The sequence below is a fragment of the Ylistrum balloti genome, unplaced genomic scaffold, assembly GCF_031769215.1.
Source record: "Ylistrum balloti isolate Yb309-2 unplaced genomic scaffold, AGI_CSIRO_Ybal_v1 Utg369698, whole genome shotgun sequence".
In the NCBI taxonomy this organism is placed as follows: Eukaryota; Metazoa; Mollusca; class Bivalvia; order Pectinida; family Pectinidae; genus Ylistrum; species Ylistrum balloti.
The window spans coordinates 84,870-100,837 of NW_026781930.1; the positions used below are offsets into that span (position 1 = coordinate 84,870).

Here is a 15,968-nt window from a genome sequence, read left to right on the forward strand (position 1 = left end):
TAGACATATTGTTGAATGTTAGAAATTGTGGTAGACATGCGCTGTACAGTTCCTCCCTTTTATATGATTATATCTTCACTATGGTTTAACGGCTTTAAATACACGCAAAGAGCCCATATAAACTAGCATTCATGAATACAAAAGCCTCACCTGAATGCAGATCTATTTCTGTATATCTAAAGTAGCACTACTCTAAACAAGGTGAATTGCTTTAAGTTTTAACAGTGGAACCAAAACTAAAGTCATGACAATAACAATAGATATCATATATATTTTTTATTTTAAAAGTATAAACACGCGATAAAATGTAAGGTTTAAGCTACGTTGTCAGTTACTTATCCTTCAATATCATGTTAAAAACTATCGTTATATTACTTATACTAGTTGCATTGTGTGCGAAGTTTTTCTAGGTTAGAGTATTCCAGTTAGCACTATATATGAATGTATTTATTGTTACAAAAGAAATTGATAAAATCGTAATCACTTAGGCATTCGAGAAAAGTAAATACAACTTCCATATATCAGGTTAGATAACAATAAGCAACGACTTTGACAATCTCAAACGTAAAGCTTATATGAAAATATACCAAAACGATTTTTGCAAACCAATGTAAACAACGCATTTTTTTTAGTTCATATGGTCGGATGTTTTCATTTATATACAATCAATCTGCCGCCATCAACATCATTGCTCGGATCACATCATGAGAATGGTTAGGACTGTGATCAATATTGCACCAAGAATGGTGTTGGCTGTGTTTATTCCGAGTGCACGTCGTCCGCTTGTTTTGGCACCTTCGTAGTCTCCGCTATCAGCTTTACTGCGGGACTGTAAACATTAAATGGTTTTATTTCAGTACAACCATTATGATAATTCTTTTCAATTAGCAACGTACACAAGTAACCTTAAACAATTGCTGCTTTGTAATCACATTATACTTGTATGTCAATTCCTTGTATGAAGATGGTCATAAGGTATTAGATTAATCATAACGTTTAAATGGAACTATTGTCAGCCACACCGAAAACTTAGTCTTATAGATAAGTCATTCTAAATTATCTGAAACTTTATATTCGGATACAAATAAAAAAAGAAAGATAACAACAACAACAAAAAAAAAAAAAAAAAAAAACGAGAAAATAGAAGGTTTTTTTAAAGATGCATAGATAAAAGAAGAGCGAAAATGATACTCACATCCAAAGAAGCGAAAATGGCGCATAATCCCACAGGCCATAGACAGAACAGACATCCCAAGATAGACCAAGCCAAATAGTCAGAGGGCGCTCTCTGCAGAGACATGTGTATGGATGCTGATATTGCAATGAACAACAAATTAAACAGAGGTCATTATTTTATGCCTTCATGAAAAATCGAACCTGGGACCTCTACTTCACAACTCCTACGCTCAAGTAATCAATTTAGAGAGAAACACTCTCTAGCCGAGCTATATATTGAAGCTACAGGGTTATATACTCTGGGAAAGAAGTCCTCTAGTGGCATTAGCAAGGCTTGCTTGAGCAAGGCAAAAGATCTTTTCCTCTAATGTTCCAATGTGTTTCTATATGGTCGCCATTGCGACTCATGTCACTATTCATTTCTATGCATCCAGATGAATCAAACCTTGAATTTTATCAATAATATAAAGCTCAACTGATTGAAATGAAACTATATTCTCTCTTGCTGAACAGTATATTGCAGTGTTTAATAAAATGATACAAGTTTACTATACTAAACTAAATATCCAAGCTTTCTCTGAACTGAAAACGCAATCATCTACTACATTTTGTGTGAATTGAGAGTAGGACCCAATAATGGCACCTCTTGTTCCATTGCATTAAAGCGACTTTATTTAGGGTATTGACCTTTATTATTCCGAACTACTTTCCTCTTCCAGACGCCTCACTGCATATCATTGGGTTTTTTTATATGGTGTCAGACCTCAGCCTAACCGAGTTTATGGGTACTTGGACAGCCTGCAGTCAGCAGGTGTCAGTCCGTTGTAAGCTTGATGCAACCCATACTACTACGTCTAGGGTATGACTTTGAGCATGCCATCACTGGCTATTGTTATGAATTAAACTCATTTTATATCAAACATGATAGAACATTTGTGCGATATTTGCGCGCACAAATATGCGATATCTTATTTCGTCCAATTTTCCCATCGTACTCTCATCATGCATACATCGTGCACACATCGTGCGCACTTCTCACACATCGTGTAACGTTTTGCGATCCCTCAAGTGTATGCATGAAATAAGACACTAAACACAAGATAATATGCCCTTGCGACTGAATTCCAAAGATGTATTTTCTATGCATAGTTAAGATCCTAGTTGCTTTATTAATTGGTTAACTTTTATTATTAAGCTTCTTGTCACAACTTAAAGGTCAATGAAGGATGGTGATCATATGCATCTAACTGAGGGGACGCTTTACAGTTGAATCATATGAAAACGCCATGTCAAAGATAAATTATCATGATAATTCGCTCGACCTGTTATACTTACAACGGAATTGGTCAGCCATTTTTCCTACCAGTGCTACATATACATATCAAGTAGGAAGAAGCGATATTTTGATGACCTCAACAGGTTTATAATGTGTAATACCGCTTAAGTATTATACTTACTGTCACTGCAACGATAGTCCGAGGTTGCTGCACAACAACAGTTCTTGAGGAAATCTGTTGAGATGGTGGCTGTGCATATTGTTGTGGTGGTCCTGAAACAAAAGACTCACTTTGCATATCTACTGGGAAAATGTAACCATATATCTTTTGAAGAAAAGTGGGATATGCTATATTTTCTTCTCTGATAGGTTTCAATAGATTTCAATATGCCGATGTCGAAAACATATATATTTAAAACTTGTATAACACTCTTTTTTTGTGTCCATTAAATTCATCTTTTTTTCCCCAATTACATTCTTAGTAGTTGAGCCGAGTTAAGCATCCATAACCTTAGTGATACTTGAACCCTCTACTACCCAAAGTAATAACTTACGCCTGTCTGTAATCCGAATAATTTGCTCGTTAAATAACAGACTCAGGTTTTATTTATATTTATATACTTAGCGTGATGAGGTTTTTTCAATTCCGCAAATGGTGAACTGGTCGTTTCCGTAAAGTAGTCATTGTACTATTCTGGGCCCGTATTCATGAAACCATTCTCATACTCAAGCATATATTTTGTGCTCAGGCGAACGTTTTTATAATTCACCTAAATAATGTAAAATAATACAAATGTCAAATTTAAACCTTGAATATAGCTATGACTTCAGCCCTTTCAAAATTGTTTTTAAATTTTCGGCAAAATAAGTCTTATTTATTCATTTTTAACTTAAACAAGACATAAGGCTTGAGCAAAAATTCATGCTTGAGCATGAGAACGGTTTCAAGAATACGGGCCCTCATCCCTTAAATGTCACAGAGTCAACGACTTGCTACACAAACGAAATGTATCATTGATTTCTTAACAAGTGAGTTACAACACTGAGTTTGCTGATGGCATGTTGGTGCGTACAATGTATTGAGAAACATTATTTTTCTTTTGTGAGCAAATATCGTTAGGATATCTGGTAATTTCGTTGCCATAACTCTGGTTTCCATTTCTTGATATTTACTGTAGATTCTCCTAGATTTTAATGACAGGTCTCGTTTCATTCAATTTGATTTTGAATTAAGATATCATGTATTACTCTTATGCTTTAGTCTCTTCATTGGCCTTGTAAATGAAACAGTAACTAGAGCAAGTCAGTGTACTGGAGTTACAATAATTATATAAAAAAAATGCTTTGAATATATGAGCACACGACTTACCTGGGTGTGTCGCGGGTTGGACGTAAGGAGGTGGCTGTCCACTGGGCTCCCCTATAACATTTATGTTTACTATATATTAAAGTATTTAAACAGCTTCGAAAGGCAATTACAAAGGTTCAGTAATCCAATGGGAAATGGACAGAAAAATGACATTTATGATGTTTTGTGCAATACATTGAAGCCTTTGACGATTCCGCAATTGTGTTTTCTAGCAAACACCATGGGGAAATAAAAGCAGAACTATCAGAGGAATTGGCAAATTGTCCCATTTGTGCTTGTAAATAACAAATGTCTCTGCACCTCGGGAAAAATGAAGTTATTCTCTTTGGTACAAAGCCAAAATTTAGCAAAATTAACTCATTTGAAATAACCGTGAATGGTCAATCTATTAAAACCTCAGATCAAGTACGCTATCTCGGTTTAACAGGCGAAAGTATTGTTGAAAACTTAGTGAAAAAAGTTAATTCCAGACTTCATTTTTATACAGCGAAAGTGTAAACCAAAATGTCTTATCCAAATTGAAGCTATTGAATATTGAAAACTGAACAAAACAATTATGTCTTAACCACATGTACAGTGTGTTTTATGAAATGTGTCCAAGTTGTATGTCATCTATTAGAAAGGTCTGTGACCGACATAATTATGGTACCAAAAACTGTTCATTGAATTTTCTTGTGCCTTCTTGTAAAGGTCACATTTTATTTTAATGGAGTCAAGGCCCGGAACTCGCCTCCTGCAGACATTCGTTCAGTTAATAAAAACCGAAACTTTCAAACCCGTGTTCAACATTTTTACAGAACAATGCTTCAAGAATGTTTTGTTTACTGTGATATCGTAATATTCTTACCAGACGCACGAACTTTTATTCAACATAATTTTAGTTTATTTTAGAAATATTATATTTTAGGAATAGTTTAACTTTATGTAATGATATTTGTATCCAGTGTCATATTGTAATGTTTTTATGTTATTCTGGTTAAAATAAGTATTGTTTTACAATACGTGTACGTGTATGTATGTAATATAATGTATGTTTTACCAAATAAATATATAATATATCTATTTTAGGAACATAAGTTCTTAATAAAATAGAGCAAGGGGTTTGCTCTTGTACTCTATTTTTTTGTTTGCAAGATGCAATCTTATTAAACTTATTAAGTTCCTAAATTATTAATAAAGAATACATTTATCATCAATGGTTCTTTGGAATGAAGAGACCTAAAAAAACAACAAATGTAGTGGACCTCCACAGTGCAATAAATATAAGTAAGGTAAAATAGTGTTGTTGGGTTTTGCGGCTGTAAACAGTTTATTAAGTCCGTCACTTAATACTAATTTGGAAAACCTGGTGATCGCGGAAATATCAATCTGTTGTTTGGGTCATCTCCTCTGCATTGCTATGGGTCCCACGACTTTCTTTTACACCCGTGCGGTATAGACTTCACACCTCGAAGAAACAGCAAAAAATCGACCTTGTTAGAATGAAGAGCTAGGTGACCTTGGTTTACTTCCTCCTTCCGGGGTGAAAAGCATGCGGTAAATCAGATATTGCATGATTTCCCGTAACGCGAGACTTTACACCATCGCTTCAATCCCCTTACAAACCAGGCAATAACTGATTCAAATCGTCTGGTGAGATTGAACACTGTTCAATACCCAGGGTTACAATTTTTAAAAACTAATCCCCTCGTGCTAGGGGCCATTTTATATCCAGATAAAAAGCCATAGATCGGACGTCAGCGTCTCGAATAGTGGCAGTATCATGCGAATCGACTTTCATTATTGTAAATATTTGCTAAAAAGGACTGGGGAAGTAAGTTACTTCTAAGCAAGATTTCTCTGCTGCCGGTTTAGATAATAAACTATCAAAATCATCCTGCCTTTTTATATATCTGAATAAAATCATTTCCCTGCCATTTGAAATTTTGGAAATTAAATTGCGTTTCTTACGTTATGCACCTTTTCTGTTATTTCGTGTACAATCTCATTTGCAGTCATGTCGCAGGCAGTCGTGCGTAAACTGTACGGTACCACGTTTGTACTATATTCCTTTAATACTTGAAATAACAGTACTTTTCAAATATATGTTATTATATATATTGATGTATCAGACATAAAATATTTGTCATTTTATATTCGATTAACCGTTTAGCCATTTATTACAACGTTTCGAATAACTGACAGGTAGTTTTTTTGCCGATTTGACAGAAGGCATCTAGCAACTAAATAGTCTAATTAATAAATAAATATCTATACTGGTGTTGTGAATGTAGGTGATGAGCTGACAGTCATACTAAGATTGGTTAAATGTCTTGTTACCTCACTAGTGTGCCTTTTTATATGACTAGGACTCTACACTGAACGGTAGTTATATTATTTTGATATGTTTTCTTATCAGATTGTCTCATTTGCTTGATTTTGCAGACCATGAATAAAAAGAATGTTGGTAGTGAGTGTGAAAGGGAGCCCACCAAACGGGCAATGAGCTGACACAAATTATCGTATTTCATCAAGTAACTTTGTCTCCTAGACTCCTTTCTCTGACCACGCATTTGCTCGTAAAGGCTGCCGTTTTAATTCAGAGAGGGAGTGAAACGGTTGGCTCAAAACAGCAATTATTCCGATCCCTTTTTCACATAATGATTTGCCCCTTTTGGCAGCTCGAGTTAGGACAAACCCACTTTCGAGGGGAGCATTTTGTCATAAAGTACTTTTAGGTAGCTTTATATATATTAGATAAGACTGCCCTTGATGCGGTGTTTAATAGACCTTCTATTGGTAGAAGTCCAATTCGTGAAGGAGTAACAGTCCCTGCTGTTGATTGGATTGGTCGGTGACATATTGATATCAGTTTTTGGACGGTCCAAAGGCTGCGATCGACTTGTCCTTTTCCCCCTGAATTTACTGGAGGGTTCTTTACCTTTACCACAAACTGTATCAGTTTCAAGAACAATGAACAACAGACCAGCATTTGGTTTAGCAATTAACATAGGACAGTTTGGTAATCGGTGAAGAAGTTTGTGATACCGGTCACTTGTTCCAAGATTTGCAAATAAATAGAGTAAAATATCCGAGTAAAGTTTTACTCATCATCAAGTCAAAGTGTGTCGTACTTACTGCTCTGGTGAATCAGCCAACCGATTTACTCGCACAAAGCTATACGTGAACATATGTACATGTAGCAACGCTAATTTGTATATCTAAAGAGCAATGAACCCTAGTTTTAAAATGGATACAAATCCGTAAACAGTGATATTCTGGGTGCAGTGAGTGTAAGTAATGAGACAATGAACCGCATCACAGCGCCTAAGTCGCTTCGAAAATATCCTTCCGCAATTCTATCTTCACACATGATAGTTGACGACAAATTACGTGTCTAATAAAACATATTTTATCTATATTCAAAACACGCATAGGTTATTTCGTTGTTGCTGATGTTTTCTACGGTGGAGTTTTTGTATCTAATCATTCTTGGAACAGGAAGTATTACACCAGTAACCACCATTATTAAGGCGGTCTTAGTGTTTGATGTCTAGGATAAAAACACTGCAATAGAGAATCCAGATAGATAAAGGGGAATATTCAATGTATATTCCATAGTAGCAGCATCCATGAAATGATACCACTGACAAACGATCAAGTCGGAAACGTTTAACAATCATGCAGGTCCGAATGTCATATACCATAGTTTGTAGAGCTGTCTATAGCTATGTGAAAATATAATAAATACTAAATGTAATAATATATAAATATAATAAATACCTGCTTGGAACAACGGTGGATCGTCTCCGTTATCAACCCGTTCATATCTGGGTGCACTCATAGTGTAGCTATCTGTAACAGACCAACTACAAATATATACATGTATTCTGAATAGAAATATCTCATAAATAAAAAAAAGTGTAATCACTTCAGCTCGCTGTCTTTGTAATGTTGGAATACAAAATTTATAGTCAACAATAAAGCCTCAAGTATAACGCACACGTTACAATCATAAAGTATTGGAAGAAGTTATAATACCAGATTGACAAGTCTGTAACAATAATTTACCTTAATGTAATGAACTGTCGGTAAGTGCCTCCTAATCTGATATGCGTAGATTTGTGTCTGTGTACTTCCTGTTTGCTCGCCTCACTGCACAGCAAATAGTCGCCAGTGACAAAGGACACACAAAAAATATTCCCTAAGCGATGCATAAATCAACCCTATTTTTCAACCCGAACAATTGCCATTTCGAATGAGCTGCCAGAACAAAATTAGAATCAATGTGCATGTATAACGGATAGAAATATTTGAAAAATGTATTTATTTGTTTATTGCGAGTCTGGTTTTGAGATCTCTGATAACCTTAAACCAGAAATAAACTCATCTTATCTAAACTTATTTTATAGAGGAAGGTACAGGAACACTGGGACAGTCTACGGTAACATGTTAAAAGATATAGGAAAGGTTGTATGACTTACACTAGAGTGTGCTGGGGTGGGATATAAGGTATCGAGCTTTGGGCAAAGGAGGCGGTACAGTAACTTCATCTTACAATCAACGGAGACAGGTAAAGGGGTAAAGGGTTGTGTGTCTTCGTTGGTCAAATTATCTTTTACGCTTTTTAAGAAATATAAGCATTACGACATATGTCGTTAACCACTAAATGTTTTGGAGTTGCTCATCTTTTTCCCTTCAATTCTGCGGTAAACCTTATTTCTTTGTCATTCAGTCCATGTCCATGAATGTCAACTAAAACATATCCGATGCTGATATTTGATAATTAACGTATAGTTATATTAGGAAACTACATCTATTTGTTTACGTAATTTATCAATATTCCTGCGCCGTTGTCAGTTTATGGATTCATATACACCAGCACAGAAATAAGGTAGAAAAATCTAAGCACAGGTTAGCACAGGTTACCTTGTATTTCAGAGAAAAGGGCAAATGCAACCAAGCGCAACAGCAATTGCTCTTAAATTTCTGCTACCCTGCATAGAGGCTGTAAAAACACCTTCTCGTTCTCAGAACTGATCAGCGATTATGATACTGATACATCTGAGGCTCCAACAAACCACTGAAGATATACTCGATAAAGATAAGACTACACAATAAGAAGTAGTATGTAGATAATCAGGAATATCATACAATGATCAGGCTGTCACTAATCATATTTAGGACAATTTCAAACTAAAAACGACGGAAGATGACTGAAAGGAAACAACTTCCGGACAAGAAAGACAAAGCGGACTAAGGTAGAAGGCAATGTTATAAAAGTTATAAATTTAACTAAATGAAAATCATCAAACTCCAATAATGAAGAACTTCAACATTTCAAAATTTGGTAATAACAACGATGACACTTGCCCAAAAGAAAAAGAATCATTAGTCTCTACCAGATATAGATATAATTCATCAAGAACTTATGGCAAATATTTAGAACATGGCACTCGTAAATATATACATACGGCAATAATGACAATAAAAATGTTAAAAAAAGAAAAGTTACAAACAAAAAACAATGATAAATAAGTCATCAAAAACCTATCTTACAAACAGAAATGTGTATTTGATTACATTTATTGTTTTCAAAGAAGGCAATAATGGTAGTGTCGTGCTGATAATAAATAGTGGTCTCCCTTGTCATGGTATGAATAGAGGAACTAATTGAGTTAGCGTATATAAGGAGGTTGGCATTGCTCCAATTGAGGTAGAGATCCTCATTGGATGTCCGATCCCTTTAATGGCATTATTTCATAATTTGGATCATTGGAAAGGGAATATTTACACGAATGTTATGATGATGTTTACCAAAATATGTTGATATTGTATATAATATGGTAATAAAAACTTATATTATCTTTGGTCAACTTTGAAATCCTTCAAGTGTTTTGAATTTTGTTCTATTATTAATAAAAGACAACAGCTCAATTCAATTGCTATTTCAAATGCTACACCATTAACTACTCATTTTTTCTATGTATGTTACAATCATGAAAAGTTAGTAAGAATAAAATTATACCAGATATAGTTCACGGATACATCGAAGATACCAGACGCTTTAATTACATGTAATTTTAAAACTATTTAGTACTAGTTATATCATCTGATCAACATCCTGGGTTTTATATTGTAGTCGATCATAAATTTACGCACAGAAATAACTATTTAAATCTTATTCCAGTTTTCAGTTTGAATGGCCGGCCATTTCTGATACAATGATACTCGGAGCCTTATCATAGCCAAAATGTATTTTTCCAAATCATTGCCATATATGTTTGCTAGATAATGTACACATTGTTAACATTAAATATATTGGTATTGAATGAATACAATATGTATCTATAGGTTCTGATATATGTACAATGAACTATTCTGAAATGAAGAGTATGTGATTCCACCATATCTAATTGTTACAGATCTTGAAATTTGATTCAATTTGACGCATGTTCGCCCAAAGCTAGACCCCTGGGATCCAGGACTATATATAGGTAATAGATTTGCTTTACTTTTGGCTTTAGAACGTTTATGCAAAATCCTGTTGAAATGAGTGCAGGTTTTCTTGGTAAAGAAGTAAAAAAAATGTTAACTATTTCCGGGGGACGACGGTCGACGCACACGGCACAACACACGACAAAAGTCAGTAAGTCACTATGAAACTTTTTTCTCCTGTGACCTATAAGAAAACATCTTAACAAGACTTCTTCATTGTTTTCATTCATACAAAGCAAACATTGAGATGTCGAGGAACAAGGAAGATGTTAGAGATCTGCACTTTCTTTTTCAATTCAACATGGGAAATCTTTTAACTTATGTTTGCTTATTAAAATACAGAGTTCTGTCTACTGAACAATGCACTTAACAGTTCATTGTTGAACTCTAAGAAAAACAAATGGTTCATATAAGATAACTTCCATATTTAAAACAAAAACTACACTTTGTAGAGAAATCATGCTAAAAACAATTATGCGTACCAATTTAACGTCATATGCAGAAAATAAAGTAGAGCTGACAGCATTAGTGTTGTTATGTAGTATTGTATGAAAAGAGCTTTTTGTGGTGTCAGATTTTAAACTGTGGCCACAGTGACTTTATATACACTTGAGGGTGCTACCTGTGCACATATGTGTGCTGTGCGTCAGGTATTGTAAACATTGTAACGTCATGAGATTGGAATTTTTATGACTTTAATATCTGTTTCAAAACATGTATAGAGAATGTATAGTGATTACAGAGGCTCATTTCCCGGACGCTAACTCTGCCAACTTGAACGGAAGGTTTTTATATAGGGAATCCTTTGAAGCTAAAGTTATAGTCTGTTCCAACAAAGAATGTCAACTTATTTTGTAAATAGGATACTTACATAGCAATAATGAAATAGATAAAGTTTCTATTTGTTTTACATAATTGTAACATAATTTTAGCATATAAAAGTATTATAAAATAGTTATTAAATATTAACATTTAATATTATAATTCATTATTTAATTACTATCATGTAAGATTATGTTAAATTGATAAATAAAATTCATTAAGTCACATTAATATACTGGTGTCAGCAATTAAATTGAATTAGAAACTCTATCCAAGATGGAGAAGATCGGATGCTGAATCAGCACAGGTCATCATGTCGTTCGTCCCAGTCTGATAACGGTACATGGATGCTGTAAATCTGGTGAAGCATAGTATGACAGGTGTAGAATGTGCCATCACAGAAGAATGTGTCAGATGCTGCAAGTTCGGTCAGGTTCTCTGATGAAGCGAATGCGATCATCCTATTGTTCTGTTCACCGTCGTCAAAGAGGAGAAATGCTTTCGGCAAGCACGGTAGAGAGACGATTTGGCTGTATAGAATGTTGGCAGTCGGTGGACCACAGCCTTGGAAGTGTCATCCCAGTCGTTTTCACGGAGTTGGTTGAGTTCCTCCTCAAAGATGGATGGAATGGGTTGGACAGATTCTGCGCATCTGCTGTTGATCTGGTTCATGATCTGTTTGGCTACAACACTGGCTGGGTGTGAGGCGTGGTTGGGTTGATTTCTTCCAAAGTTAGCTGGTATGTTGTTTACTGTCAATAGGGCTGCTGAACAGCCTGAGGTCGAACATCTCCAGAATGTCCTGTTGCCGTTCCTTCGAATCTGTCTGTAGATGAATCCATTATGCGAAAGATTCTGTCCGCATCTTCTGTTGGTGATGAACTTAACGTTGATCTGAGCGTTAGCCATCCAGTATTAAACAACAGAGATAATATCACTCAAATTAAACACTTCACAGTAAGCTGAAAAAGGAACAATAGTAACTAACATATAAGACAAAAGTAATTTACACTAAACTGAAAAAGTACAAGATTAACTGATATATGTGTGACAAAGGTTAAGTAATAAATCAAGCAATGAGAAATTGATGCTTCAGAGTGCTGTTTGAAATATGATAATTCTCCAAAATGTACTGGGCTGTTATACATTTCCCATTAAACAGCTTGGAATTGGAACAGTTTTAACAAATATATTTGATTCCTTTATTTTACAGTTATTAACAGTTTTCTGAACAGCTATCAGAACTTGATTATCAGATTTACCTGTATAGCGTGGTGACCATACGAAGATGGTCAGGGATAAGTTGTACATTAATGGCCAGTTGTATAGGGGACCTGATAATATGTCGAGGACACAGCCTAAAAGAACTCCCAGCCCGTCACATAGTGAAATGAATCCTCGCAGGGAACAGCAGCGACCGGATAACCACAATGACACCTTCAGCGGTCCACCTGGAAACGCCTCACGAGCACCTCCTGGACAAAGTCAGCCCTGGAGAACTCATTCTGCTCCTCATCGATTCAACCCTCCACATGGTAGTCCCCAGATATCTGGGAGACAGGACAGACAGGAGAGTGGTCTCTCAGTTCTTTCCTGGCATGTGTGCAGAAGTATTTTTGACAAACTTGATGACCCAGAATTCTGTAATTTACTTGTATCATACGATATTGTATGTGTATCGGAGTGCTGGATAAAAGAGCTTGATGTTTTGCAGCTTTCTGGTTAAAGTCACTTTGCTTTTCTCGGATCAGTATGTAGAGGAGGCGGTATAGTATTTTTTTTACAAATCAGAACTGGCCGAAAAATTGACGTGGTTGAAAATAATTACGATAGTACTGTCTGGCTTAAGATTGATAATGCAGGTACATGTGATGCAGGAGAACACACATTTATTGCTTTTTGTTATATCCCTCCCGAGGGAAGTGTTTTTATGACCATTGTGATGAAGATTTATTTCCAATCTTAGAAGATTCTATTGCTAGATATAAAAGCATGGGTGACGTATATGTCACCAACGATATGAATGCACGAACTGGAAGTAGGCGTGATTATATAGAATTAGATACATTAAACGATAGTTTAGTACATAATTTAAATAATGTGATTTATTATAATGTTGAAACTGTCAGTATTGATCGAAAAAATATGGATAAAGAGGTAAACACATTTGGTCGTAAGCTTATTGACCTGTGCAAGTCATCAGGTTTGTGTATAGTCAATGGGCGGCACCCAGATGTCGCTATTGGTACGTATACATTTTATAATAATAACGGTAAAAATACGATTGATTGTTTGTTAGTAGAAAATGAGAAAATAGACAATATAATAAAGTTTAATTCTGGTAATTTTAATGTTTTTTCTGATCACTGTCCAGTTGCGTTTAGTATATTTATCGGCACAGTTTTAAATACCCAAAATGTAAATGAGTTGTTTGACGGCAATGCCATGTACTGTAGAGTAACTTGTAAGTCTGTTAAATGGAAAGGTGAGAATACTATGTTAATTTTAGATAAATTAAGTGAGAACTGTGAGCTAATTGATGCATAATTGAATGTTAATTTAAATAATCAAGATGCAGTTAATGAATGTGTAAATAACATAAATCGAATACTAAATGAGTGTACATTACCTTATTGTGAGTGTAGAGATACCCCTTGGAGAAACTCCCGCGAATTTTACGCTAAAACCAGTTTTACTCAAGACAAACCGTGGATACGGAATATAGAAATTCGCTGGTTAATTTTAACCGGGATAAATCGAATCAAAATCACAAGATATTAATAACCGCCAAAGGTAATTACAAAATTTGCTGTATAAACTTCAACGAGAATACAAACGACATGAAGGCGACATGCTGGTCCTTTTGAAAAGAACTGATCCTAGAAAATTTTGTAGTATTTTTAATAATAAATATCGTGGTATATCCCTAGTAAGCTGTTTTGGTAAATTATTTACTTCAATCTTGAATAATAGAATCACGAAATGGGAAAAGAAAACTGTATAATAACAGATGCTCAGTTTGCTTTCAGAAAAAGCAGTTCAACCATTGAAGCCATATTTGTTTTGCAAACCTTAATTAACAAGAAACGCAGCACAGGCGAAATATGTTACATGTAATACCGTGATCCTGAATCATCCTATTTTACTTTGTATACTAAATATCAGCGCTTCTTGAGTTAGAAAAAAGTATTGAAGAAACAGTAAAATTCTAAAAAACTCAAAAGCATTTAGCAGATCAAGGAAGAAAGGCCTTATTTTCATTGTCATCGTCTTTAAGGAATTAATGTTTGAATGTAGAAACTCAGTGCTCTGTTTTTGATATTTATGTAAACAGTGTTTTAAGTTATGGTGCAGAATTATGGGGATTTCATAAAGCCCCCGACGTAGAGAGAGTCCATCTAAATTTCTGCAAAAAAGTCCTTAAAATCTGTAAATATATGTCCAATGATTTAGTTTATTGTGAATTGGGTAGGTTACCATTAATTGTTACAAGAAAGCTAAGAGTATTCAAATATTGGTTGAAGTTAAAGAAATCGGATAATTTGATATTAAAAACTTGTTATGATGAGTGTGTTATCGAGAATGATTCGTGGATATGTAATATCAAGAATGAATTAATAGCCCTAGGCCTAGGCTATATTTTTGAAGCGAATCTACCAGTTTTAAACGCTTTTAGAATAATTGACTAGAGGCTGAGCGATATTACTAAGCAAAATGTGATGGCAAAGATAGCAGTTTCTACAAAAGGTAGAATATATCAATATCTTATAGATAGTCACTGTATTCAGTTTTATCTCCTTTAATCTATTGAGTCTAAATACAATTGTATGTTAACTAAGTTTAGAATATCGTCTCGTAAATTAGATATCGAAATAGGTAGACACAATAACATCATTCGAAGAAATAGGAACTGTAGCAAATGTAACTTGGGAGACGTCGAGGACGAGTTTCATTTCATTTTTGTATGTCCTTTTTATAATGATTTGAGATCAAAATATATAAAGAAGTATTATTATAAGAGTCCATATGTTTACAAACTTGTCCAACTACTATCTGTTAATAACGTTAAAGAGTTGTCAAATTTAGGAAAATATTTATATCTAGCCACTAAGATTCGTAATTGATTAGTTAGTTATTTATAATTTTGTGTATTCGTAATATGTTCAGTGTTTATAGTTTGCACTCGTATGCTTTAGACACTCTCCTATAACATATATACCTGTAGATGAATAGCTTGTACCTATAAGTCGTAAGACTTTTGGTGAAATAAAGAACTTGAACTTGAAGTTACCTGTACAACAATTCTGCAACAGACTATAACTATAACTTACTCATCACAACTGACCTCCTATGTAAACAGGTTGTTCAGGGAAAACCAAGTTACTGATTACACACATATTGTTGTGTTTACAGTGTTAAAGATCTTTATCATTGTTGCTTTACTTAGTCATTACGTTGTGTGTCAAACCTGATTTACGTACAAATTCTAGACAAGTCGTGCGTGGTGGCGTAAAGGGAAGCAACTCATGTTTAAAGTACTACAGCTGTAATAATAATAATAATAAATCTATTCAGGAAAGATTTGCACAAATGTATACAAAGCATGATAAATAAAATACATATTACATAGTACATAAGGTGAAAAATTGACATTTGTGTTAGCATGGTAACCCAGCTCAGAGACTGCAGCTTGTTATTTGTTGTACATGTCTTATAAACAAAAAACAACAACAGTGAAAAGAAATGTTGTCAAATGGTCATTTATTAAATGACAGGAACATTTCAAATACAACCATAATATCAATCACAGTTGTTATATAATATATAGATCTGAATGACATTAACTTC

General features: G+C 34.5%; 1 protein-coding gene across 1 annotated transcript; it reads right to left on the reverse strand.

Moving 5' to 3' along the window:
* Nucleotides 1-329: 329 nt before the first annotated feature.
* LOC132565154 (trafficking regulator of GLUT4 1-like) lies at nt 330-1,300 on the reverse strand. Its single transcript, XM_060229775.1, has 2 exons — nt 1,196-1,300; nt 330-829 (listed from the first exon to the last, which is right to left on the reverse strand). The coding sequence occupies exons 1-2, from the start codon at nt 1,298-1,300 to the stop codon at nt 698-700; spliced, it is 237 nt and encodes a 78-aa protein (XP_060085758.1). The 3' UTR covers nt 330-697.
* Nucleotides 1,301-15,968: the final 14,668 nt, after the last annotated feature.